At 37.8% G+C, this 26,500-nt stretch overlaps 1 protein-coding gene across 3 annotated transcripts in view; it reads right to left on the reverse strand.

Annotated features, from left to right (window-relative positions):
* Positions 1-738: 738 nt before the first annotated feature.
* Positions 739-26,500, reverse strand: part of LOC127622982 (protein MTSS 2-like) — a 33,377-nt gene continuing 7,615 nt past the window's right edge. Inside the window, exons 4-15 of one of the 3 annotated variants that reach the window (XM_052097203.1) lie at positions 15,031-15,115; positions 14,451-14,542; positions 14,284-14,358; positions 7,505-7,662; positions 6,437-6,544; positions 6,256-6,353; positions 5,947-6,067; positions 5,782-5,856; positions 4,735-4,884; positions 4,265-4,420; positions 3,644-3,812; positions 739-2,404 (exon numbers count right to left, since the gene is read on the reverse strand). In XM_052097203.1, coding sequence (XP_051953163.1) covers positions 1,611-2,404; positions 3,644-3,812; positions 4,265-4,420; positions 4,735-4,884; positions 5,782-5,856; positions 5,947-6,067; positions 6,256-6,353; positions 6,437-6,544; positions 7,505-7,662; positions 14,284-14,358; positions 14,451-14,542; positions 15,031-15,115 — 2,081 coding nt within the window. In that variant the 3' untranslated portion in view covers positions 739-1,610. Of the gene's footprint in view, positions 2,405-3,643; positions 3,813-4,264; positions 4,424-4,734; positions 4,885-5,781; positions 5,857-5,946; positions 6,068-6,255; positions 6,354-6,436; positions 6,545-7,504; positions 7,663-14,283; positions 14,359-14,450; positions 14,543-15,030; positions 15,116-26,500 lie in introns of all 3 variants that reach the window. The other 2 variants (XM_052097202.1, XM_052097204.1) reach the window with 2 other exon arrangements.

A 26,500-nucleotide genomic window follows, 5' to 3' on the forward strand; every position in this document is an offset into this window, starting at 1 on the left:
GAGGGTGAGTAAATTATGAGAGAATTTTAAATTTTACGTGAACTATCCCTGAGGTAATATAATGCAATATCAATATCCTGCATTGTGTCCTCAAGGTAACACAAGGAAGTGCTGAATATGACACTTACATGGTGGTACTATGGTGATGTAATGGTTTTAGATGGCAATATAATGGTACTTTTGATATACAGTATATTATACTGTATGATAGTCATGTTTAAATAAGCCAACCATCCTATTGACATGGTTCTACAAGACATAAAATAACCTATCATATCTATCATAGTAGAATGCTAACAACATATTGGTACCATGGTATAGTTTCCAAAAAACATGTACATTATATGTATTTAGTAAATACACTTTGCTGGTATTATTGTAGTCCTTATTAACTATAGTAAAATATCCTGGTCACATCACCCGAAAATCAAAAGACCAATTAGAATATATTATTAGTACCATTATGAAAACATGGCATTGTGACATTATTTTCATGACAGTTAAGCATGTTAATAAACTTTAATTACCCATGTCTGGACATTTTACTTTTGTGAATTCTCAATAGTTATTAGTACAGTATTACAATAGTTTGTTATTCTCAATAGTGATTAGTACAGTATTACAATAGTTTGTTATTCTCAATAGTGATTAGTACAGTATTACAATAGTTTGTTATTCTCAATAGTGATTAGTACAGTATTACAATAGTTTGTTATTCTCAATAGTGATTAGTACAGTATTACAATAGTATATTGTATATAGTATAATTTGTATATGTAGTACATTGAATATATGTCTAGGACAAGTTCTTGACAGGTTTCTCGAGACCCTAATAGTGAAAATAAGGGGTGCATTGTTGTACAATAGCGTCTCTGCTGTATATATTAAGCAACTAACCCCCTCTGCTGGACAATTCCTAAATGTATTGAATAACAGTTGATAGCACATTTTACAAAGTGAATTTTGGTTTCTGAACATGCAGAAATACAACTTTTGTGTAAAAAATAAATCTCTATACTCTGGTCTAGTACAACCGATGTGCTTTATTTGGCAGTTTACAGCATGTGCGGTGATTTGATTGTGTGGTCCATCTGAGACTGTGCTGCGGTATAAGCCATTTTGTGCTTTTTCCAACAGCTATTCAGTTAAGAACAAGACTTTGGTTTTGAACAGTTACACGCAAGAAGAGAAATTTCTCAAGAACCTCTTAACATAGCAGTTACATAGAAGTATCACAATGAAGAACATAGTCATAACAAATTGAGACTCCAAAAAGAAACTACTGGTGTAACTAGCATGTTAATACACATTTTAAAACTTTACATTCTCATCCTTCAGGTCATAAGATTTCCATCATAATATGCCCGTCATCAAGATATCAGTCCAACTCTGTTGAATATACCTACAATAACAACAGTCCACAAGGGTATAGTGTCCATATACACTCAACATGTAACATCAATACTGGCTTTTCATGGGTTAAATGCCAGATTTTAACACTGTATTTATAAAAAAAAAATCACCATCTTGTCATATTTTTACATTATATAGCGTTACTCTTTATTTGCAGAGTCTGTAGGAATAAACCTGGCTGTATAAGCAGTATTAGGCTATCGCATGATCCTGGGAGCCGATCTGTCATTGCAGACCGCTTTTCTGAGACGCACCCCTCTGCGGATGGTCTTCAGCATGTCTGCTCCATTCTGGCCGGGCTCTTGATCCTGATGGTTGTCCTGGTTGGGCTGGGGGTCTGTAAGTAATGGATACTGGCCCTCACCAAGAGCATGAGCATTAGCAACCAGCTCTCCAATCTTCTCCACCAGACTGTGGCGGTTGGCCGCTAATATCTGGTCTTCTTCAGAGCTGAAGCCCATAGCTCCAGGTTGCTGGGCATAGATGCTCCTCTCTTGCCCACCTCCAGCACCCCAAGATGGATTAGGCAGACTCATTCGCTTGGGAGAGGCCTTGTACTCTAGAATTTCCAATGAGTCGTCATTGTACAAGCTTTCTTCACTTCCATTGTGCTCCGGGGGAGGGCTAGGAAATCCAGGTGAGTCCGGGACAGTGGGGGTCTTTACAGGGACAATAGGTGGTCGAATTGGGATTGGACCCACACTGGAAGGAGTGCGTCTCACATTTGTTTTAGAAGAAGGGGTTCTGCGAATGGTGGCTGTTCCTGAAGATATGGCACCACTTCCACTTCCTCCTCCTTTGGTTGAGGTGGCACCCTGGGCACCCAATCCTCCATGCAGTCCAGCAGTGCTGGCAGGTCTCTTGGACTGGATCATACGTCTGTAGTTCTGAGCCAAGTTACTATGGCGAGGGACTGTGCAGGATTTGTCAAAGTCAGTCTGTGAGTCGTTATCAGCATCCCCATTCATAGAGTAACAATCATATTCATATCCTGCAAAGAAAGTGGGGGATGAGAGGATGACATTAAACTATGTGGGTTTTTCAAAAAACGTATCCTCTTTGTCTGTGTTCTTTAATCTTTTATCATTACAGACAATGTGTCCTTCGAATACAGATGATACATTTATGAAATTGTGTCTCTGTTCCAAAATCGAGTGTATATAGTAATGCACCAATGAGGACAGCATTTTCAGGCTTTCTTCTCGCCAACTTATAAGGCAGCACTGCATGTATCCTTTGAGGAGAAGGCGATTACATAATGCATTGCAACGAGCTCAGTGAAAAACTCCATCCAAGATGTCGAACAATTGAGAGAAACCCTGCATCCAAATATTCATACTTGCCTAAATAGTATATCTAAAGCACTATTTCAATGGAGTAGTATGTTTCACATCTTTAGCTTAGCAACGTGCTTAGCAACGTGCTAATGCTAGATTCTAACAAAAAATTAATTGTGAGTCAAATCTTACATTCACTACATGTAAAAAGTGTTATTTGTATGAAGAAAAGAGTTGCTGCCTAAGTAGAGCATTCCAAATCAGTCACTTTTTAGGTTCAATTTTAGTTAGGATGCTTAAAGGAATAGTTTACCCACAAATGAAAATTGAAAAAAAATCATCATTTACTCACCCTCATGCAATCCAAGACATATATGACTTTCTTTCTTCTGCAGAACACAAATTAAGATTTTAAGAAGACTATCTCAGCTCTGTGGGTCCATGCAATGCAAGTATTTTGGCCTGTTCTCACCCAAAACCTATTAGATCGCTTCAGAAGACATGGATTTAACAACTGTAATCATATGGATTGTGTTTATGCTGCCTTTAAGGTTTTATTTAGCTTAAAAGGTTTGTTCACCATTCACTTGCATTATATGGACCTACAGAGCTGAACAATTCTTTTAAAAATATAAATTTGTGTTCTGAAGAAGAAAGAAAGTCATACACATCTGGGATGGCATGACTGTCAATAAATGATGAGAGAAGTTTCATTTTTGGGTAAACTATCCCTTCAAGGCAACTACTTATTGCATGAAGGGAGTAGACAGCTTACTATCTTTGGAAACAGAGCATATATGTGTAGTTGTCAGTCTTTTAGTGTGTAAATATATATATTTTTTCTCGAAAGGAGACAGACAAGTATTTCAATTTCTGTTCCTATACGGGCAAAACTCACAACTATTTAGGGTGCGTACAGTATATATGTGCTTATGTTTGTCATTGTAGTTTACCCTGTGAGGGGATAGTGTCTTCTGAACAGGATGGAGTAGTGTTCTGTGTACTGTATCCACTGGAGTACTGCAGAGAGTCACAGCTGCTCTTCTGCTGCTGTTCTACACTCAACCCACGAGTCAAAACCATGGCCAGCTCACTAGCAGCGGATGACATCGGCTTCCCATGCTAAGAGAAACAGATAGAATGAGAGACAGAGGCAGGCAAATGGTTAAATTATATTTAATAATTAAAAAATATATTATATTTATATATCTAATAAAAAAGGCAGAAAAATAGAGGACCATTTCATTGACAAAATGGCTCTTTCTGAACCCAGTCTCAATAGTAAGGATGGCACGGAGCCAGTGTGAGGGAGTTTCAGGCCAGTAAACAGAACTGTCACTTGCCCCATAGGGTCAGCGATGCATTCCTGCAATGTCTAGTGTTTGTATGCAATAAAGCTAAACATACTTAAATATTTGTGTGTTTGTGATGTACCGAATGTTGGTGATTTTGTGAATTTTGCTGATTTAAATATGGCACAAATGTAACCATAAATAAACTATTTAGGTTAGGTTAGGTTAGGTTAGAGTCTAAAGGTCAATAGATTCCTACCAAATAAATAATTTTCTAGGTACCTTGGCATTGATGTCTTTAGAAATCATTCTGACCCTGTATGGATCCTCAGGGCGAATCATTCCATTCCCTCCCATACCAACAGAGGGCTCTGCAGCCTCAGTCCTGGGCTGCTGGGTAGCAACTGTCTGCTCATAGTGACCTGCCTTTGACCAGTCCTGCTGCAAGAGGAAATTGTCTTCAGAATAATGGAAATATAACCAGAATAGAAAATAGCCTGTGTATAGATCAGCAGCTTTATATATTTTACAAGTTTTATTTGGAGGAGTATGTGGAATTTTAATCTAACAAATTAGTAAAAATAACAAAGAAACCTGAGCCGGATGTAAGCTCATAAGGGAAAGCGGATAATACAGAAATGAAATGGGATGAGATAAAATAAACAAACTCAAATTAATAATGTTTTGCAAGGAATAACAGAGAATAATAAAGTAAACAAAGGGTGACCAAATGGTCAAAATGAAAAACAAACCTTCCAGTAAGAAACCTTTGATGTGGGTGAAGGGGAGTTTGATCCTGGGGATTGGTTATAAGAAGGGGACGCAGGAAGTATGTAAGAGTGAGGCCTGATGGAGTCATTAAAACAGTGAGCAGGGCGAAAGGTAGCAAAGGATGAGCCGAACTGCAGAAACGGAATGACAGGATGGCCCAATCAAAATTGGAAGTATCACAACACAAAGGCTTTAAAGAAAACCTCTCACCAAAAACAGAATTATCATATACAAAATAATTTGGATCGCACACTTAACCCTTTCATGCAAGAATAAATAAAAAAGTAGATCAATATTTAAGTTTGATTTGTATGACTTTCTTTCTTCAGCAGAACACAAATGAAGATTTTTAGAAGAATATTTTAGCTCTGTAGGTCCATAAAATGAAAGTGAATGTTGGCCAGACCTTTGAAGCTCCAAATATCACATAAAGGAAACATAAAATGAATCCAACCTAACCAGTGGTTAAATTCATGTCTTCAGAAGCTATATAATAGGTGTGGGTGAGAAAAAACTAATTTTACTCTAAAACTCCACTTTCACTTTTACATCAGAAAGTCACATGTGTTGCCTGTTTATTTTCACCTTCACATCTGAAAATTAATTTGAAAGTGGAGATTTAGAGTAAAAAATGACATCACTTGTGATCTGTTTCTCACACTCGCTATCATATCACTTCTGAAGACATGGATTTAAACACTGTTTGAGTTATATGGATTACTTTTATATTGGCTTTATGTGATTTGTGGAGCTACAAATGTCTGGTCACCATTCACTTGCATTGTATGGACCTACAGAGCTGATATGTTCTTCTACAAATCTTCGTTTGTGTTCTACAGAAGAAAGAAAGTCATACATATCTGGGATGGCATGAGGCTGAGTAAATGATGAGAGAATTTTCATTTTTGTGTGAACTATTCCTTTAAGGAGGTAAACAGGGGCAATTTGTATGTTGCGTTGACTCTTACTGTTCTCACATGAGGAAATCATGTATGAAAGGGTAAAAACAAATGAAAAAGAATACTTACTATTGTGGGAGAGCCACAATCACTGAATGAATGACAAGTTTCTGAAGCCTCAGAGGATGCAGAACTGGATGATTTCTGTTCAACAGAGAGAGTGCAAAAGCTTTAGAACAAAACAGACGAGCAAAAGACACGAGTAAACTACCAGCAGATGAATTGGCTAATGACCTGGCTTGGCATAGGGGAGGGAGGTTTGGAGGGCACATTCGCATCCTGAGAGACAAATCCTGAATCATGAGAGGAGACGCTGCTCAGGCGATGAGCGCCACCAGGTGGCAGATGCACCAAACTAAAAGAAAAACAAAGAAGCTTTATTCTCACAACATACACAAAAAAAATACAATGAAAACTAAGTAATAACTGAATAAGCACATCTAAAGGAGAATAGGGAATTGTTGAGGAAAACAGTTCACATCTTTACAACAGTCATCAAATTTGACAAATTGCACTGTTTAGAAAGACTTAAAAGGTAAGCACCTGCAAAGGCTGCTCTTTCTGGAGCCAATACTACTGGGAGAAGAAGGTGGAGTCTGGTATGACCAGTTGTAGTCAGAACCCTTAAGATCCAATATCACCTAATGGAAGAAATCAAATGATCACTTCAAGAACCAACTATGTTTTCTAGGTGGTTTTAGGCTACACTGTGTGGTGTAAGCACCTGTTCACTGGCCTCTGGTAGTTTATGTGGGTCTGTGGTCAACACAGTGAGGTCATCAATAATTGTTTGGAGATGAGTGGCTTCTCCCAGCATAGCAATCTCACCATTCTGAGAAAGAGGAAATATATCATCAGGTTGATACACTTCAATGTACAAAACATGTTATTTTGCTTTTTTAAATTAATTTCTGTTTAAATAATATCTTGTCAGTCCAATCGAAAAATAATTAAAGAAAGAGATTTCAGCAGTTTATTTAAAGGGTAACTAAACACCTGCTCAGAGTCTGACTCCACCCACTAGAAATATTTGAAAATGCTGGAAAAGTGGGCAGACCCCGGCGGGGATAGAGGGAACGAACCGAGTGCGGGGCTGAGCGAGGGGGGGGGGGCACCTGAGACTCGTAGTGACGGATTAATTGACAGCTGCTGTCAGACTCTATGTTATTATTATTCCTCACACGGTCGCAAGACGACATGTACATGAATCTGGCATGGTGAGCTGGAACCTGCTTACGTCAGCTGTCACCGCTTACGTCACGAAGTACCACAACAGCCAATAGGAAAATTCAACTGCAGTAGCCACCGTTCAACTTGAAGAGGGCAGCACTCAGACGTTTTTACGCCATATATTGTAGAATTAAAACACTTTATACACAAATGTCAAAAAAATGACTTGAATCAATGACCAGTACTAATAAAGCCCCATGCTTACAGATCATTAACTAAAAAAAGTTGGTTTAGGGTTTAGTTACCCTTTAACTTCATTCAGTTCATTTCTCAAATGGTCATGGAAGGTCAAAAACGAGTGCATTACATTGAAGGATACAGTATTCCTTCCAGAGTAAGGTTCTCTGTTATAGATTGCAGGTAATGGCAAAAGTTTTCCATTCATACAGTTTAGATTCAGTTTTACATGTGTACAGTATTCAAAGTATGTGCTTAGTAAATGTATTAAATACTGCAGTAAAAGTAATATGAAAGCATGCTATTTTAAACATAGCCTTTGCTTTCCACTAGATTCCAAATTGTACCAAGATTCCACCTTTGACCAAGAACCTCCCATTCTCACCACCACAGGCTGCAGAAAGTTGATGAAGGTGCAATATCGCCCCCTTTCCTCCAGAAGCGCTCGGCGCACCGCCTGCTTTTCAGTCTCCTCCATCAACAGGTACATGTCACTTACATCCTGCATGGCACTGTCCAGCTGAGGCTGCAGACCTCCACGGCCTGAGAGGAAAAGAATGAGAGAGATACAGTGAGAGAGAAGAGAAATAAAAGGAAATAATAGCGATGCGGAAGGGATATTCAATATGGATATGGAAAATTATGGCCCTGGCCCAAATGCCACTCTAAGCCCTTGCGATGATCCTCAGAGTCCACACTTTGTTTACATAATGCCCCATCGACTGTCTGGTAGTAGTCCAGTGTTGGTTGTAATGCGATAACAAAGTAATGTGTTACTATAATCTAATAACTTTAAGTGGAAAAGCAGTTACATTTTAAATACTTGTAATCAGTTACTGACTTTCAGTTATGTTATAATTACATTACTTGGGTTAGACATATTACTAAAATAAAATAATTTCTTTTTATGCAATATATATATATATATATACTGTATATCATTATTTAAAACATGAATTACACTCATGCGTAAGTCTATTTGCATTTCCGTGAGAGCTGAAAGGCTAGCCCCCATACTGAGTCACTGTGAGGTAGAAATGCGTGGTGCTCAGTGTATGATTTGCAAACATCAATGAACAAGGAGGAAATATAGAATATTTTGAATTTATTGAGTAATTAGTATTGTGATTATTTTTCCATGGCATAATCAGCTAAATAATATGTGTAGAAGTAATTTAGTAATCTGTATTGATGACTTTTTTGAGTAACTTACCCAACACTGAACGGACACATTATGGTCTCATGTACTGTACTTGACAGACACATGTAAACGATGACCATCGCAAGTACGCAAATACAACATGCAACTGCTTGTGCATTTGGAACAGGGCCATAGCCAAACTTATCATGTGTGGCAAGATGCACTAACTGGATTTTGAACTGAAAATGCACATTTTAGCTATTATGTGACACCTGACATTTTTGATGAGCACACACATGTCCCAGGGTCAGCACAACCACAGACAGACAAGGGTGTATAATGTCAAAACAGCAACCAGCAAGGAAACTTTCCCAATCATAATGAAAATAAAGTGTGATTGTACATTGTGATTTACTTTCACAACACAGATGCATGTAATGTCTGATGTAAAGAATGACAATGAGATGAGCACACTGTGTGGACAATGGGTTTGATTGCAGTGTTTCCCAAGGACACTAAAACATTCCCATGAAACACACAAAACGTCTCTGATGAAATGAAATGAATGTTAGTTGGCAAGTCATGCTAATCATGGTGAACATGGTGAAGGAACTTGCTACATACCTGGTAGTTCTACGGTTTATAAGCAGAAACCAAGTGAATCATAGAGAGAGAGAGAGAGAGAGAGATGAGAGAGAGAGAGAGATGAGAGAGAGAGAGAGAGAGAGAGAGAGAAAAAAGAACATTGCGATGAAGAGATTGCAAAGGTGTGAGGGAATGGACCTGATTTAGAGAAGAACAATATTAATTTGCTTTATGGAAATGAAATTCCATATAGACATATAGTCTCTTCAATTTGTTGTGTTGTTTAAATTGATTTTGATTGTTCCACTGATGAAACGGTGAGAAATTAGATATGATCTAGGGCCTTTATACAGCTTTAAACAGTTCATGATATTGAAGAGACTGTAAGTATATCCCTCATTGGCTTGTTTTCATTCCCATTAAAAAATGTAACATGCCACTACTCTGAATAAGGCCTATGCAGGATTTGCAAGCAAGTTTGTTATCAGCAGAAGGTTCACACATAAATTATTTTTATAACCTGCTTTTTACTAATTCAGTTACTTTTGTTACAATTACATTTTATCTTTAAGGGGTCAGATAATACATTTTCCCCCTGTGGTCCACTTATAATGGAAGGCCATTTTTAGGTCATAATTTAGTTTATCATGACTGTTTTCCCCCCTCTTTCTGAACCTTAGAATTAAACAGGACCTTTTTATATTTGCTCCTGTGTCTTTAAGATTGTGTTAATGCCCTAATCAGATGGGAAATGAGTGACATGCTCATACTCAAGCTGTGGGTTTTCTGTTGAGTGCAATTTAAGCAGATTACTAGATCTGTGTAAAATATGTATTTGCCCTTTTATAACAGACTCTTTGCAAAGCTTGCATCATATTGTGGAATGATAATAAAACAATCTGCACCAAGTTGATAGAATAGGTGTCATTGACGCAGGGTTCCAGACTGAGAGTAAAATGGTCATGACGATCATTTAAAATCTAGTCACCATTGCTACATTCTATGTAGTTTCATCAGATATCATCTTGTGAGTTATTGAATACATTTTTAGAGCGCACACTAGTGTGCATCGTGCCACCTTTTACTCTTTCTGTTGAGATGAGCTTGCATACAGCAACAAACTCAGCACAAGCCATGATGTCCATGTCATGAACAAACGACTCTTTTGAACTGGGTCTTTTATTTCAATTTTATTTCCTACTTTTAAAAGAGCTCAGGGTTTGAACTCAGGGGCTCAGGTTAGCAGTTTGAATCAGAGTCACTTTCTCAGTAAATCAATTCACAACTGGAAGGGCAGTCATTTCAAAAGTAGGAGACACATGTGGGCCCTGCGATGGACTGGCGACCTGTCCAGGGTGTCCCCCGCCTTTCGCCCAATGTTAGCTGGGATAGGCTCCAGCCCCCCGCGACCCTGTACACAGGATAAGCGGTTGACGATGGATGGATGGATGGATGGAGACACATGTGTGTGGGCCATTCGGTCACAGTAAAGAAAAACTAAGATTTTAAGCATTATATATATATATATATATATATATATATATATATATATATATATATATATAATGCTTAAAATCTTAGTTTTTCTTTACTGTCACCGATACAGTGTGTGTGTATATATATATATATATATATATATATATATATATATATATATATATATATATATATATATATACTGTATATATTAATATAATAAAATATAAATTATTTATTTATTATGTGAGATCCAGCTTTTGAAAATTAGGACAATTAAGGGACCCATACACAACTATTACACAAGACGCAAACATTAATTGATGCTCAAGAAGGCAACATACTACTATATGCATACTATACTTTATGTAAATATCTGTTTTGTAGATTCTGAAGGGCAGGACTAAATACTAATTAAAAAATATATTTCCTCTCTTGTATTTGTATAAATTCTTAAAGGGGTGTGAAAACATAGTCTGGAGCCCTTCATTGACATGTGCAGTAAATATGGGAGGGTTCATATTTCAGGTTTCTGAGGTTGGAAATAAGATGACTTAAGAACAAGCCACATTTTCAGCTCTTCAGAAGAAGGTTTTGAGTTATGAAAGTTACAAAATATTTTCACAGTACAATGAACTCCTTAATGTCAAAATATCAAGGAAAATTGAATTTCTCATAATATGACCCCTATATAAGTGAATGATTATAATAAAAGCCTTCTTCCCCTGGAGGAGCGTAGCAGCCACATCCCCCACACTCTTTAAAAAAACTATTTTTGTCCCCTGCACTTTTCCAAGCTAAACCCATACAGAGTCCAAATGGTGGATTTGTATACAGTATTCTTTGTATTTTGTTACTTTGGTCTGATTAAGTGACCATCCAGTCAATCACAGTTGAGTTTCATGTGCCTAAATGACCTTTATGTAATAGACCGTCAGTCAGACAGTTAAATCAATGTGACGCTGTTCGTTTCTACAAAGTTGCTTTCAATAATGCTCATTTATCCATGTTTTTTATCGGCATTTATGTAATAATCTAAAGATGAGGAACACACAAATGAGAGTTGTTATTTGGCATATCGTTCTTGATTGGCAGCATTACATGAAATGCACTGAGAAAAAAATAAACAAAGGACAATCCTTCTTTTAAACACATTATGTGGAGATTATATCAGCGCATGAGTCTTCATTAAGTTATGCTTTTTACATTGTGAGGTAATAGTTTTATTGGTTGTTTTTGCTAATTTAAGCAGATTACTAGATATGTTAAATATGTAAAACTATTTGTCATTTCAGCTCCTGTTATTTGCCTCTATGTTGGTGTGCAGTCGACAAACTGTAGGAAAAAGATAGATCTGCTGTGTTCTTAGAACACACTCACTGAAGTCAACAGATATGTAGACACACTTTTTTATGAAAACATACAGACTTTATTGAAACTCATAATTATTATAAGACTATTATTGTTGTCTTTTGATTAAATTCATGCTCAGCAGCTCACAAACTGTAGGGAAATGATAGATTTGCTTTGTTCTTATAATGCTTAAATCCTCTACTAAATTCTCTTTGTAGGTCTCTAGTCATACACATTTAAAGGATGAAATGTTTCTTTTGATCGTTGATTCAGTAACTAACTCATTTCACATAAGACACTAATTTGTCACCACCTTCAGGCATCACCAGAAATGGTCTCTGAATCATTAAATGGATCTGAATGAATTTTGGTGAACGTAGTCAAAACACTCCAGCCACTTGGATAAAGTTAAATCCCACAATACACAAGCACAGAGAAAAATTTTTTATTGTAATTGATTAAATTATTTATTCAGGACCAGTTTGTGCTCAGTCTTTTATTGTCATGAGTAAAACCGAAATGCTCCACAAGATGCCATTTATTTTTGCAGCTAATTTAGCAAAAACTTGCAATTATTTTGCAATACTTGAATCTTTAAAATATTAAAATGGTACTTTTATTCACCAAAGTGGCATTCAACTGATCACACTGTATAGTCAGGACATTAATAAAGGGAAAAATTACTATTACAATTAAAAATGTTTTTTGAGAACTTCTTAAACTTCTTCAAAGAGTTCTCATAAAAAAACCCTCCATGTGCAGCAATGACATCTCACGCACCTTACAATCTAGCTGATCCCACAAAAGCTCAATGGGGTTAAGATCCATAACACTCTTTTCCAATTATCTGTTGTCCAATGTCTGTGTTTCTTTGCCCACTCTAACCTTTTCTTTTTGTTTTTCTGTTTCAAAAGTGGCTTTTTCTTTGCAGTTCTTCCCATAAGACCTGCACCTTAAAGAGGCCTTCTCTTTACTGGTGTACATGAAACTGGTGTTGAGCGGGTAGAATTCAATGAAGCTGTCAGCTGAGGACATGTGAGGTGTCTATTTCTCAAACTAGAGACTCTGATGTACTTATCCTCTGGTTTAGTTGTACACCTGGCCTTCCACATCTATATCTGTCCTTATTAGAGCAGATGTCCTTTGTCTATGAAGACTGTAGTGTACACCTTTGTATGAAATCATACATTTCTTTTGGCAATTTCAAGCACTGTATAGCCTTTGTTACTCAAAACAATGATTGACTGACATCAATTGACCTAATATTGACCTTAAGACATGCCAGTCTATTGAATACTGTAGCATCTCAAAAACAAACACAAAGACAATGTTAAGCTTAATTTAACCAAATAGCTTTCAACTGCGTTTGATATAATGGCAAGTGATTTTCTAGTTCCAAATTAGCAATTGAGCATGATTACTCAAGGATAAGGTGTTGGAGTGATGTCTGCTGGAAATGGGGCCTGTCTAGATTTGATCAAAATGACTTTTTTCAAATAGTGATGGGGCTGTTTTTTACATCAGTAATGTCCTGACTATACTTTGTGATCAGTCAAATGCAACTTTGATGAATTAAAGTACCAATTTCCTTCTGAAACAACAAAACCTGTACATTATTCCAAACTTTTGGCCACCAGTGTATATCACTTATTATTTTTTGGTGGATTTTCACCCCTTTTCTCCGCAATTTGGAATGCACAATTCCCAATGCGCTCTAAGTCCTCGTGGTGGCTTAGTGACTCGCCTCAGTCCGGGTGGTGGAGGACGAATCTCAGTTGCCTCCGTGTCTAAGGCCGTCAATCCACGAATCTTATCACGTGGCTTGTTGAGCGCATTACAGCGTTGACATGGCACGTGTGGAGGCTTCACGCTATTCTCTGCGGCATCCACGCACAACACCGAGAGCAAGAACCACATTAAAGTGACCACGAGGAGGTTGCCCCATGTGACTCTCTCCTACCTAGCAACAGGGCCAATTTGGTTGCTTAGGAGACCTGGCTGGAGTCATATCATACTTGGACATTTTCACTTAGGGGTGCCAGCGGTTTAGACATTAATGGCTGTGTGTTGAGTTATTTTAAGGGGACAGCAAATTTACACTGTTATACAAGCTGTACACTCACTACTTTACATTGTAGCAAACAGTAATTTCTTCAGTGTTGTCACATGAAAAGATATAATCAAATATTTAAAATAATTTGAGGGGTGAACTCACTTTTATGAGATACTGTATATATGAATATATACTATAACATATGAATACTGCACTGTAAGTGTTAGGTCTGTGCGAGCCACCTACTGTGTCCACCCCACTTTTAAAATGACTGCTACCCCCTAGCTTCTTCCATTGATGATGTATGCTGTACTAATCATGCTACTGCGACCTTTTGACCCCACTCTTGAACCTTTTAATCTCTCTTTGACCTAATTACTCATTACATCAGAAGTCAGCAAGCAAAAGAGGGGGAAAGAGCCCAGCACTGACACAAATTCATTAATTCTCTACTGAGAGCAGTAATCCTCTGAAAACTATGCACAGAGGTTCTGATCATTGAGAAGTGACAGGGAGAGGGAAAATCATTCTGTTCACAGAGAAAAGAGAGACAGACCTTTTCTGGCTTTCTTCTGGAGCTTTAATGTATCAGATGATTTCTTCTTGATCTCCTGCCTAGAGCGTTTGTACTCTGGTGAACAGAAAGATGAGTGAATAGAGGACATTAGTATTGCAGAGTACAAAATGGTTTTCTTATTTACTACCATGATAAGTCAATCCTACCTTTGGCATGGTCTTTATCAAGCAGGGCAGTGGTTTTCTTCCACTCTTCTATCTTGTCTTGGAGTGGGCTGATCATTTTTTCCATAAGAGCACTAAGTCAAACAGGGCAAGAGGGAAACAACAGAAAGAAAACCAGGGGTCAGAATGTGGCAACCAGCATCATTGTATAATTCAAAAGAAAGAACATTTTAACAATTTAAATTTCAGTCTATTCCTCAATTAAAGCAATCATATGGCTTTAGAAAACTTGAATATAGCGCACATAGGTTTGAAACAACATGAGAATGAGTTAATAATAATGACAAAATTGTATTTTGGGGTGAACTATTCCTTTAAGGTCAGCATTCAGCATACAGTTTATATCCGCTTATTTGCACCTACTTTAGTCTGCAAGCTAATTTTATCTCTCTGAAGACAGCACATTAAAGCCTTCAAGCAGGCTGTTTGATCCATGGATGTTTGCTCATCTCTGTTGTGGAAAATCAATGCTTGGCACCAACATAAAATCCTATCTCTGCCGTCTAACTGGCGGGGTGCAAGGGATGAAAGTAGTCACGCCATAGTCAGGTCGATCACTCACTTGGTGAAGTGCCGCAGTTTGGCCTCGATGCTCCGGTGTCGCATGCACATCCGGGTCAAAGCTGAGCCGATATCCCTGGTTGCACCTGACAACAAGAAAAATATATCTTGTACTAAGACATAAATATAAAGACTGAACTCTTTGAAGTTCTAAATTGTGTGGCACATAACATTAAGGGTGAATACTGCAAACTCAATCTTAGGAAACACAAGACAATCTTGTTTTTCACATGTAAATTTTAAACACATAAAAAAATTGACAAAAGGGCCAGACAAATCAGGAACACAAAGGTAGGACCATTAAAGAAAAAACTATGAGCCTTGTGAGTGAAAATTCTGGAAAGTGCACAGTAATCACAAGAGACATAGCTTCAAATACCACAAACAGTACACTTCCCAAAGTCTATGGCTCTGATATATCAAGAAGTACTCACTCGGTGACCTTGAACATAATTACTTAGCTGTGTTAAGTTTCTTCTCTGGCCAAGTGTAATTAAAATGGGGTTTTAAGCTGTAAAGTCCAGTCTGGGTCTTAAAACAACCAGCTCAGCCAAGATTTCTCCCAATCTCACAGCCATATCTGATGAGATTTAGCCCTGGCTGAATAAAGGCCAGTGGGTCACAAAGGCAAGAAGCGCCAAGGTTTCCATTCACAGAGTTTGAGCAAGCGAAAATCAAAGATCTGTTGATGCGATGTTCAGTAGGATTTTCTAAAGTTTCAGAGGAGGTAAAGACAACAAAATGCCAAAATTATGATGTTTTAAAGGCCCCATGATATTGCTTGATGTGTACAGTTTTCAGTCCTTCAGTTGTGATGTATTCTATTGAAACAGGATATTTGGGTGGGACATAGGTACAGTATATTAAAGGCCTCGTCCATTTAAATAAAATTGACAATACACTTTTACATAACATCCATGAACCATAATTTGCTACTTGCTGGTAAGTTGCAGAGGGAGGGACATTCTCATTCTAGAGAGCATTTTATTGGACAAAAATCTGCTTATTGCAGGATGAGTCATCAATATTTTTGGTCCATTTTCCAAGCGGTGAAATACTTGTGTATACATTAATTTTGTCAATTTTTAAGAGAATACTAGCATATAGATTTATTAGCTTTGTTAAAATGTCACACTGTCTATTAGGTGTTTTTGTGCACCAAATATAAATATGTGTGTGTGTTCTCTGTGTGTATGCAAGTAGAAATTGGAGCAGCCCAGAAGAACAGTACTGCGGCACCTCTCCATCTCTCCATCCACCCTGATCCAAAGGGAAAAGGAGGGAATGTGGTAAAGGGATATCCCTCCATTCTTCAACTCAGTATCTGCCTTTCCTGTATGCTCATGTTTCCTAAACGCCATTATTACAGGAGAGAATGGGAGAGGCTAGCAATAACCTGCCATGCTAAAACTACTGACGCAACAATAAAAAAACACAGAGAGCTCATAACAAAAAAATCAGATTTTTGGCGACTTTTCAACATTTTGAAGATTCAGCTTAAAGGGTTAGTTCACTCAAAAATATGAAGTATGCCATCTTCCTAAATTGGTGCAAACCCTTATGAAGTTCTTTCATCTGTGAAACAATAAAGGAGAAGTTTAGCAGAATGTCTGAGCAGTTTTGTTCCATGAAATGAAAGTGGATAGAGACTAGGGGCTGTCAAGAACAAAAAATCAACAACAACACAAAAGCATCGTAACAGTAGTCCTTATGACTCATGCACTATATTCCAAGTCTTCTTATGCCATTTAAAGCTTTATGTGAGGAAGAGACTGAAATTTAAGTCATTATTCACTCAAAACCTTGCTTGACAGCCATACACTTTCATGGATGAGATCAGCCTGAATATTCTTCTATAAATAACTTTTTTGTGTTCACAGAAGAAAGAAAGCCATACAGGTTTGGAACAACAAACATGTTTGAGTGAGTGAACTCTTAAAAAAATTATTTGCTTTGAAAGCCTCTTTTTCGATCAAATAAAAAAGTACATAAAAACCCGAAAGCCTATAATTTACCATCTTTGAAACTGGAGCAAATATAATAATGTTTTGATACAAAGTAAATGTCAAGATGCACTTTTCACCATCTGGCACATTGGGTGGGATGCTGACAGATTGAATAGCTGCCAAAGCAGGTGACAGAAGAAAGGCTACAGGTCAGCAAGCTAAATCCTTGCTTAGGTGGGCTGTACTCAGGAAAAGATGTTGAAAGAAATTCCCTGTATCTTCCATTTGGACCAGACTCACAGGTCCATCCGATAGTGTCTAGATGAAGTTCATTGTCAGCACTCACTGTTCTTGTCCGAGAGCATGCATGTCTCATATCCATTTCTCAGAGGCATTTTAGCAAGGCAAATCAGGTTCAGTGCTACTGGCGTTGAGACATAACAGACCCGTTCCTGAACTGAGTTGTTTTTGTATCACGTGTGCACACACACAGATGAATCTTAAAGAAAAATACACACACACACACACACACACACACACACACACACACACACACACATGGCTCAGTACTATGTTCATAGCTGTAGTTTAGCTAAAAAATGAAGGCCTTTTTATCACATTAACAGACCTTCCTGACGTCACTGCTACAGTCAAGATGATATGCTACACAAAGACACACACACACCTGCCAGCATCCTCTTTCCTTCCCTTGTGGGATCAGCTGACAGCTCTATCCTGAAAGCATTCAGAGACTTCCTGTATCCAAAGTCCTCTGGCCTCCCACCCTGACAGGACATGCTTGACTTCCGCAACCTTCCCCTTTCGATCACACAACCAGCCTCAGATGCTCCATTCAACCAACCACTCACTGCCTTCAACACCTGCCCATGACAGGGAAACTATTTAGCAGCATTTTAGTCACTAACCACCCGCAATCTAGTTTAAGCAGGCACAAATACCACTGAAAGTATTTTTGAGTATTTAAATGAAGTCATTTTCATTCATTTCTTTGCAAACATGCCTCCTACACATGCCTGTGTAAATTAGTCTTATTATAATTTGCACTTCATTCAGAAAACTCCTTGCAGTTTGACTGGTGCAATACATTTGCACTGATACTGCCCGAGAAAAGCAGGGGGTAACCTGAATTTTATTAAAAAGAGATGATATATGTAAATTTTCTATCAAACATGGCAGTGTAAATGTATCAAATAATTACCGCAGGATGGAGAGGAGCGTTATAACCTAACATATATACAGATGCGTAGTGTAGTATTTTTTGTTGTTGAATGTTTTGGCACAGTGATGCTGTACAGTCCGAGCCGTTACATATACCAATCTGACAAAGTTGACAAGGTTACGGTTTCTTTTTCCACTGTGGTGCTGCAAAATCAGGATTAGAATGAAACTAACTGACATCTCACAAATAGTAAGTCACCACGATACTACAGGCGTTCCACCATTATGGTTTTCTGTCCTGAGTACGGTTAGCTAAATGTTCTGAGAAATCCAGGTCAAGAACGATTTGCAATCATACCCTATCAAACCGTGTTCAAATGGAAATGCTACTGGGACCGTTACTCATTGTGCTCTGAACCGTTTGGCCTGCTGGTGGAGAATTGGCTTTAGTCAAAATATCTGATCAAATAATGGCTTTCATATGCCTTGGCAGACAAGAGCCTTAAAGCTCTGAACTACAGAGAAGTCCTTATCACTTTCCCTCTCTTACTCTGAGTGGGTATATGTGCAGGTGCAAAAGAAGGGCTGGTAGACGGATGAGTCTGTGAATGGCTGGCACATTAACAGTTGCAGTGAGAGAGTCAAACTGAATTATTCATTGCCTTCTCTCTCATCGGTCTATACACAACTCCCTGTGAAGTTTTAGCTGCATGCAAGCTGCAGTCAAAACAGCAAGGAGATAAAGGGACTGCTTTATACAGTAGGAACAATGCCTCATGAGTGATATAAAGATAGAGGTGTGAAATACAGTCATTTGTTAAGCAACATGAATACATTTCTTGCCATAAATAAACTGTACCTCAGAGAACAAAAGGTAACAGGATATTCAATGATTTAATATAAATACATCCATGTAACCTAACGGTAACCTCAAACATACATACACATGAGTAAAAACAAACACATCCACTGTTTTCCCATCCTCACGTTTTTAGCCACCTGAAGTTCTCTGTAAAAGTTTCTGATGGTTACATAATCTAATAAACTGACAGACTAATAAACAGAAGGACTGAATGTCAAATACAGTGAGAGGTGTGTGTGCCTCCTCAAATGCACGTTCAGTCCCACACGAGTACACAGAGAGAAACACAGCGAGAGAGAGACAGACAGGAATACCAAAGACAGCAAAGCTGAGCTTGGCACCCTGCCTTCAGACTATCTGTTCACAGTTACTCCCTACTTCCCAGGACTCTCTCCTGGCATGGGGAGGGGACAGAAAGACTGCTTAGGGTAGAGTGTCTGTGTGTGTGTTTACAGCTTCTAAGTCTTCCTGTGTAAGGGATTGAGCACTGCCACAAAAATACTCCATAGTCCTCCTCTCCAGATGTACTTCACATTAAAGTTCCAGTAAAAACACACATACATTTTATTATGGAGCTCCCTAAAAGACATAACAGGGAGCCCTCCTCTCTGTCTATGTCTCTCTCTCTCCCTTTCTCTCTGTCCATGATAGTAGTTCAGATAGCAAGAAAGAGAGATGGAGATAACATCATCAGTTACTTATTTCCCTTCACTGACCCATAACTTTCCCTCTTGTCTTTATCCTTTATCTCCAATGATTTAGTTAGTGGCCTCAACCAATTGTTCGGGGTGGAAAATGGTATGTGACATAACTCAGATACTTACAATACTATGAATGTTTTTTTTAATGTTTTATAGCTAACTTCTGATCTATACACAATTTAATACAGCTTTGTTCTAAGACTCAAATGCACAGCCTAAAATTTATACTTTTCATGAAAAGTGAATAGGTAAGGGGTCTGTTTCGTAGCTGGACGAGTGCGCACCCAATCACACACACACACACACACACACACACACACACACACACACACACACACACACACACACACACACACACACACACACACACACACACACACACACACACACAAAACTATTTTTTTAACTAGCATTAATAATCTTTTTTTAGAACAGCTTTTTGAAAAATTTTCTTGTATGCCATTGATAAAACAAACAGATAGTCCCGCCCCAAATGCACATCATTGGTCGAGCTGGACAGGCCTCTCAAAACGGAGCAATTTTTGTAGCACCAAAGAGACATTGTTTACAATTGTACCAATGGCTTACTGATTGTTGCCTCTGCATACTAAGCTGGAATAGGAGAAAGTATTTTAACATCGAAAGTACACACTTTACCTTTAAAATAAGGATCTTAATGCTCAGTTTTTATGAAGACAAATTTTAAGAAACACTGGATTGAGCACTCACTTTTGAGCATGGTATCGATAATAATGGATAATAAACTGACAGATGAGTTCCCAGTGCATCTACAACGATGGGAGATGTTTTAAAATCTAATTCAGCATGATTCATCCTAACTAAGGGACTATTGATATTAATAAAAATGCATGATACCATGAAATGATGGTACTTGGATGTTCTGATTTGACCAAAGTTGTTTTTGGCCTGAAAAGATTGAGAACCACCAATCTAGTGTATTTGTTTACACTTTATCTGTCCTGTTTCAACAGGATGTAGCTGAACATAGTGTTCTGTACTTTTAATACTTTTTAATGTTTTCACGCGTCTCTTTGTTTAGCTTCAAAAGCAAAATGTAACTGAATGCTAAACTAAACGTGTTGATTCTGGAAACTTTTAAATGCTCTCCAGCTTTCCTCTCCGTTGTGGTAATTCTTGTGGTAAAAGCTGTTATAAGAGTCATTCAAGTATATAAAAGAGTTTACTTTCCTGATCTCAAATAATGTAAGACAGAAGACAACTTTCAGGTCTTCCTGTTGGTTCTTCATTTGTTTTTAAACTTAGCTTCACTTAGGATACTATATTTTCAAAAATCCTTACAAAACAATACTGTGACTGTACCATGTTACAACGGTGGTATTGCCATGGAATATGGAAAGCATGCTGAAAAAAATCACAGTTCTGTCATCTAACATTATATGCAAAAACACCCACATGGGTAAATGATCAGGATCTATGTTTATTGTTAACGTGTTCACATGTATTCATTTGAGTTTATTAATTGTTAATATGTACAGCATTTTTTTTTATAGTCCATAATATGTTAAGTATTATGTAAAATCTAGGTCACATATACACAGAACACCATGCTATGCGCTAATCTCTTGGTCCCCGGAAATAGTTTGATGACCCATAGACCTGCTAAAAAGGTCTGTTTTAATAGAAATGGGTGAAACGTAGTAAGTGTGAATCTGACAGCAATCTCCAGTGCCAAGCAAGGCAAATTCTTGCCCATGCCCCACACTCCAGATGGCTGGCACGGAAACATACCATCTGGCAGTCCAGAGCTGCGGGGAAGATTAGCAGCCCACTGCGTCCCACTGACAAACACTCGCACTAACATGCACAAACTCAGTCTGTGTGTCAGAACAAGGTAAAGAGGATTACACATATCTGCCTCGCCACTGCAAGCCGGGGAAATCGCCTCCAAGCTCCTTAAATGTACAGTATAGACATACATACGAATACACATACATAAGCATACAGGGGAGAGCACTGTAACACATTTTGAAGTGTTACAGTGCATTTATTCAGAAAATGTTTAGCCTAAACAGATTTATTCAGAAAATGTTTAGCCTAAGCACAATTCACTTTTAAATGGTGTTTAAACATAAATGTTTGTTGGCAGTGTGTGTACACAACCACCCTATGATGATAAAAATCCACACAGTCCGTTTTTTTTAATCCCCATTAATCATAAGCACTGTCTCAGAACAAGCCGTTCAAAGATTCTGTACAAAGTGACGTCACTTTGTACAAGCCATGTACCTGTACAGGCCCTGTGCTAATGTATCATTAGTAATTCCTTCAAAGGTATATGGTAACACGTGTCACCTTACTAAGGGTTAACCAAGATTTTCACTTTTAAGTAAGTAATTATTGAGAAGAACTCATTATGTACATTATGTAACATGCACAAGTTATTAATTTGTAATGGTTAAAAAAGATACCCTAAATAATACAGAGGTTGGACATATACAGTACAACATTCCACAATAAGCGCTGTTGTACTGTCTACAATGCATGGTAGACTAGGTGAGTTAGAGTGATGTTAGGTTCATAATTGATTTCCAGTTAAAGAACACATGATGCAAAAGCTTCTCTGATGATGCATTTTCATGCTGAGAATAAAAATATAATTGATCACATTTTAGATACTTTTTTTCAGCATTTAATGTTGTGATGAGTAATTAATTAGTAGTTCTTTTAATTTATCCATAGTAAGTTAATAGTTATCCATGAGGCGAATAAGATTCAGTAAATATAGATAAACTAACAGTGAACTAACACAATCATCAGATCACTATTACTTACTGATTAGTTAATTGTGTTTTTATATTAGTTAATAGTAGTGACTGAAGTGTTATTGAAGTATACTACTCATATGTCCTGCATTAATTCCTGCATAGATACCTATTATGAAACTTTAGTATTCTAAAGTGTTACCGATAATTGTATAAAATGTAGATTTGATTTATTAATAAATGTATGACCCTAAAACAAAAACCTATGACCCTAAAACTACTGTCCATTACGTTATTACCAATGCTACATTTAATGAGTGTTACAATTGTTCCTGTTCTCTTCCATACACTGAGAGTAATCGGTAACATGTATAGATGAAAAACACACAAATTCAGACCCAAGAGGTGTCATTAAAACACACCCCGATCAGAACAGGATTGGCACTCCAATCCCATGACAGAGGTTTGTGACCATCTCCCATGGTGCATTTCTCACAACATAAGAAATTACCCACAGGACCAACTATACACACGAAACTAAATCATTATGCCACATTGCAAAGTGCAAGCACTGACATCACATAAACAAACAATAACTTGGACGTGTCAATAAAGACCATGGTGAACAAAGCACATGTCCTTGCAACTGACTTGTGTTCCAGTAAGCATCCCCTCTCTGACATTCATCATTGGAAGTGAATGTAAGCAAATGCAGCTAGAGTCCAAACCCCCAAACGCAAGTTAAACACAGACATCAAACTCTTCCCTGCCTGTCAAACACGTGCTCAGAAAGACTGCCCTCAAATCCCACATCTGCTCTATAAAAAACGCTGACTAAAATGCCATGACTATAAAGATCACAAACAAGCCAGGCAGCTAGACTCCTTTTCTATCAAAGACAGGTAGAACTTCTCTGTATTTGTAAGACTACTTTAGAACTTTAGCTGAAATTTCCTAGACAATATTTCATTTTTAAATTCAAATATAAAACAAACAACTGACCCGTCACTTACACTGGCCACAAAAGACAGATAAGTCACATTTAAAATATATGAATGTCATTGCATTACAGTATATAACAAAGTATCCCAACAAGTGGCATTCATTTGAAGTCAGCATAAGCAAACTTTTCAAGCAAAGCATGTCATTGTTAGATTTTAAATTATAAAATTATAGATGTACTCAGAAAACAGTGGGTCAAAATGAATGGTTTTTGTTTCTGCTCTAAAGTGACATCACGTTTGAGCAGGCCTCGCCCACGATTGGTGACGGACTCCACCCTATTATCATAGATCCTCTGAGTGATCTATCTGCTGTGCTCGAGCAGATTCAGTGAGAAGAATAATGTCGAAGCTTTGTAAATAAGTTTACTGTTGTTGGCTGTAACAGTGAACATAAGAGTATGTACTCCCGGCATCAGAGCAACTGAAGACGCAGTGGACAATTTTGTTTTTGAAGAAAATGTGTCCCAAAACAAATCATTTTACACTGGACTGCTTTGTGAATGAGTGTCAATATAAAGCAGGATTTTCAAATGTGATTCTCAAGCATGGATCAGTACTAACTGTTTGTGTTCCAGCTTTATATCCTGAAGATGTAAGTATCGCACTTTATATATTGTGAATGTTTGCAAATCTTCTTTCCGAATGTGCTTGTTAGCTGATTCCACGGCTAATGCAGCTAAAGTTAACATTGTCTCTGATTGTATTAACCGAGAACAGAGCTATGTCATTATTTAAAATTTTTTACCCGAAAACGCTTACTGTCAGTTACCATTGTCTCTGATTGTATTCACGGAGACCAGATACACACACACACAGACACACACACACACACACACACACACACACACATATAGAGCAGGGAGTAGCAGCTCATTTGCATTTAAATAGACACACAAAATCAGCGTGTTTTTGATTCCACCTAAAAAGAGGCATGTGACAGGGCAGAGGGCGGGGCGGGGCCGGGCCGTGATGCTGCACTCCCGGCCCCTAATCATGCTAATCAAGCCACCGAGAAGGATAAAGGCCGACTGGAGGCCGCAGTGCAAGAGAGAGCGTTTTACGGGCAGCTATCCGACAACTTTGTGTGTTTGTCTTTTCATTTAAATTTTATTTATTAATATTTAGTCAAATATTATTTATATTGTGAAGCCGGTACTCACCTCCTCCTTTCCATTAATCCCTTTACAAGGCATTTATAACATGGTATACTAAATGATCCGTGGGGTATTTTAAGCTGAAACTTCACAGACACATTCTGGGGACACCTGAGACTTATTTTACATCTTGTAAAAATGGGCATAATAGGTCTCCTTTAAAGGTGAAATTTGTCATTTCTGTGCAGAAACGGAATTGCAAAAATAATGAGAAACTCAAACACTCCCCCCATCTACCATTTAGTTGGACAAAAAGGTAGTCCTGACTCGTGATCCAAACTGACACCGTTGGTTGAGCCAACGTTGCTGTGTCAAGCTGGTTGGGATGCTCAAAGAAACAGATGCCCAAACTTAACTATACAGTTATACATCAAAGCATATGAATTTGAAAGATTAAACACAGACTAAACACTTTGCACATGCAGTTGCAACCCAATATATGTCAATGTCATGTGTTAAGTCAACAGTCCAGAGCAGGTACACTCATAAAATATTTGAGCCTATTTTCAAGATGATTCCATTTCAATTGAATAATACATTTCCATCTAATTGAATTGCCTAATCTTTAACAAAATAAAATGAACAAATCTTACAAAATGCAAGTTTTATTAATTAGAATTTCTTCAAGACTATTCAATTCAATTAGATGGAAATTTGTTATTCAATTGAAATGGATACATCTTGAAAATAGGCTAAAATAATTTTTTGAGTGTACACCAGTGATTGTGTGTGATTACAGGGCTCATTGGAACAATGTGTGTCACTGGAAGCCGGTGAGACGAGAATCCATCCGATGTCGGTATTTTAGAGAGAACTCAAGCTGTGAGAGTGCCCCCAGCCTGTCCCTAATTCAAAGAGAATGCACGCCTACTGTTGCTGACACTTAACACCACGGATTATAAACTGCACTCTTATTGGTGGAGTGGTGAAGATATAATTTCAATGTGGCACTACAGAAAAAAACAAGTCCATTGCATCCACGCAAAATGAGTGAGAAACTGGAGATTAATTCTTAACTTCAGAAATAGGGAAAGGTCATTACCCAAAGGTTCCATGATACATAACAGTGACAGTGTAACTACTTGTAACTTTAATAACAATGCAACGTTATACACAGCAGTCTGCTCACAGCCAGACAAGGTCAGAGGTGAAAATACTCCAATGATACGCATCCACAAAAAGTATTGACAGTTCACCAAACTAATTTATAGCAGTGCTGTTTGTTTGGAGTCTGGTGCAGAACAAAGCGTTCCCCCAGGACAAATGGTATCAATCTGGTTCGCTGACATCTGTTAATGATTCTGGACCAGGCAATAGGGTGAAGGTGAATATCTGGCTTTATTTTGGTTTAAGACTTTGCATTGGCCTTGACTATATTGTGTTTATGAGTATGGGTGAAGTTATAGATTGTGAAATTAAAGATGTGTCATTGCTTGTGTTTTAAACCTTTTTAATTCTAGCGCCATCTTTGAATTTTAATGGGAATGACAACAAGGCTGTGAGGGATAGATTTACCATCTCTTTAAAGGGCTGTTCTGCAGTTTAAAATGCTTTGGATCATTCCGTTAACAAAACATCGATAAAATATCTGCCCAAGAACATTCAGAATACAAAGAACATCAGACAGCATGAGTTGTGGAAAAACAGATGTGATCTAGGAGCGTTATTCAGCTTTATACCATTCGTATCATTGAAGAGACTGCAAGTCTATCCCTCAGCCTCATTGTCATTCCCATTAAAAATCAAAGATGGCGCTAGCGTGAAAGTTCTATGCCCTATTCACTTTGCAAAATTTACCAACAGCTTCCTGGACAAAAATGAATGACCACCTACTCAAGTTCTCCATATTGCCAATAAGAAAGGCTTTAAAAGAAACTAATG

The sequence above is a fragment of the Xyrauchen texanus genome, chromosome 29, assembly GCF_025860055.1.
Source record: "Xyrauchen texanus isolate HMW12.3.18 chromosome 29, RBS_HiC_50CHRs, whole genome shotgun sequence".
Lineage (NCBI taxonomy): Eukaryota > Metazoa > Chordata > Actinopteri > Cypriniformes > Catostomidae > Xyrauchen > Xyrauchen texanus.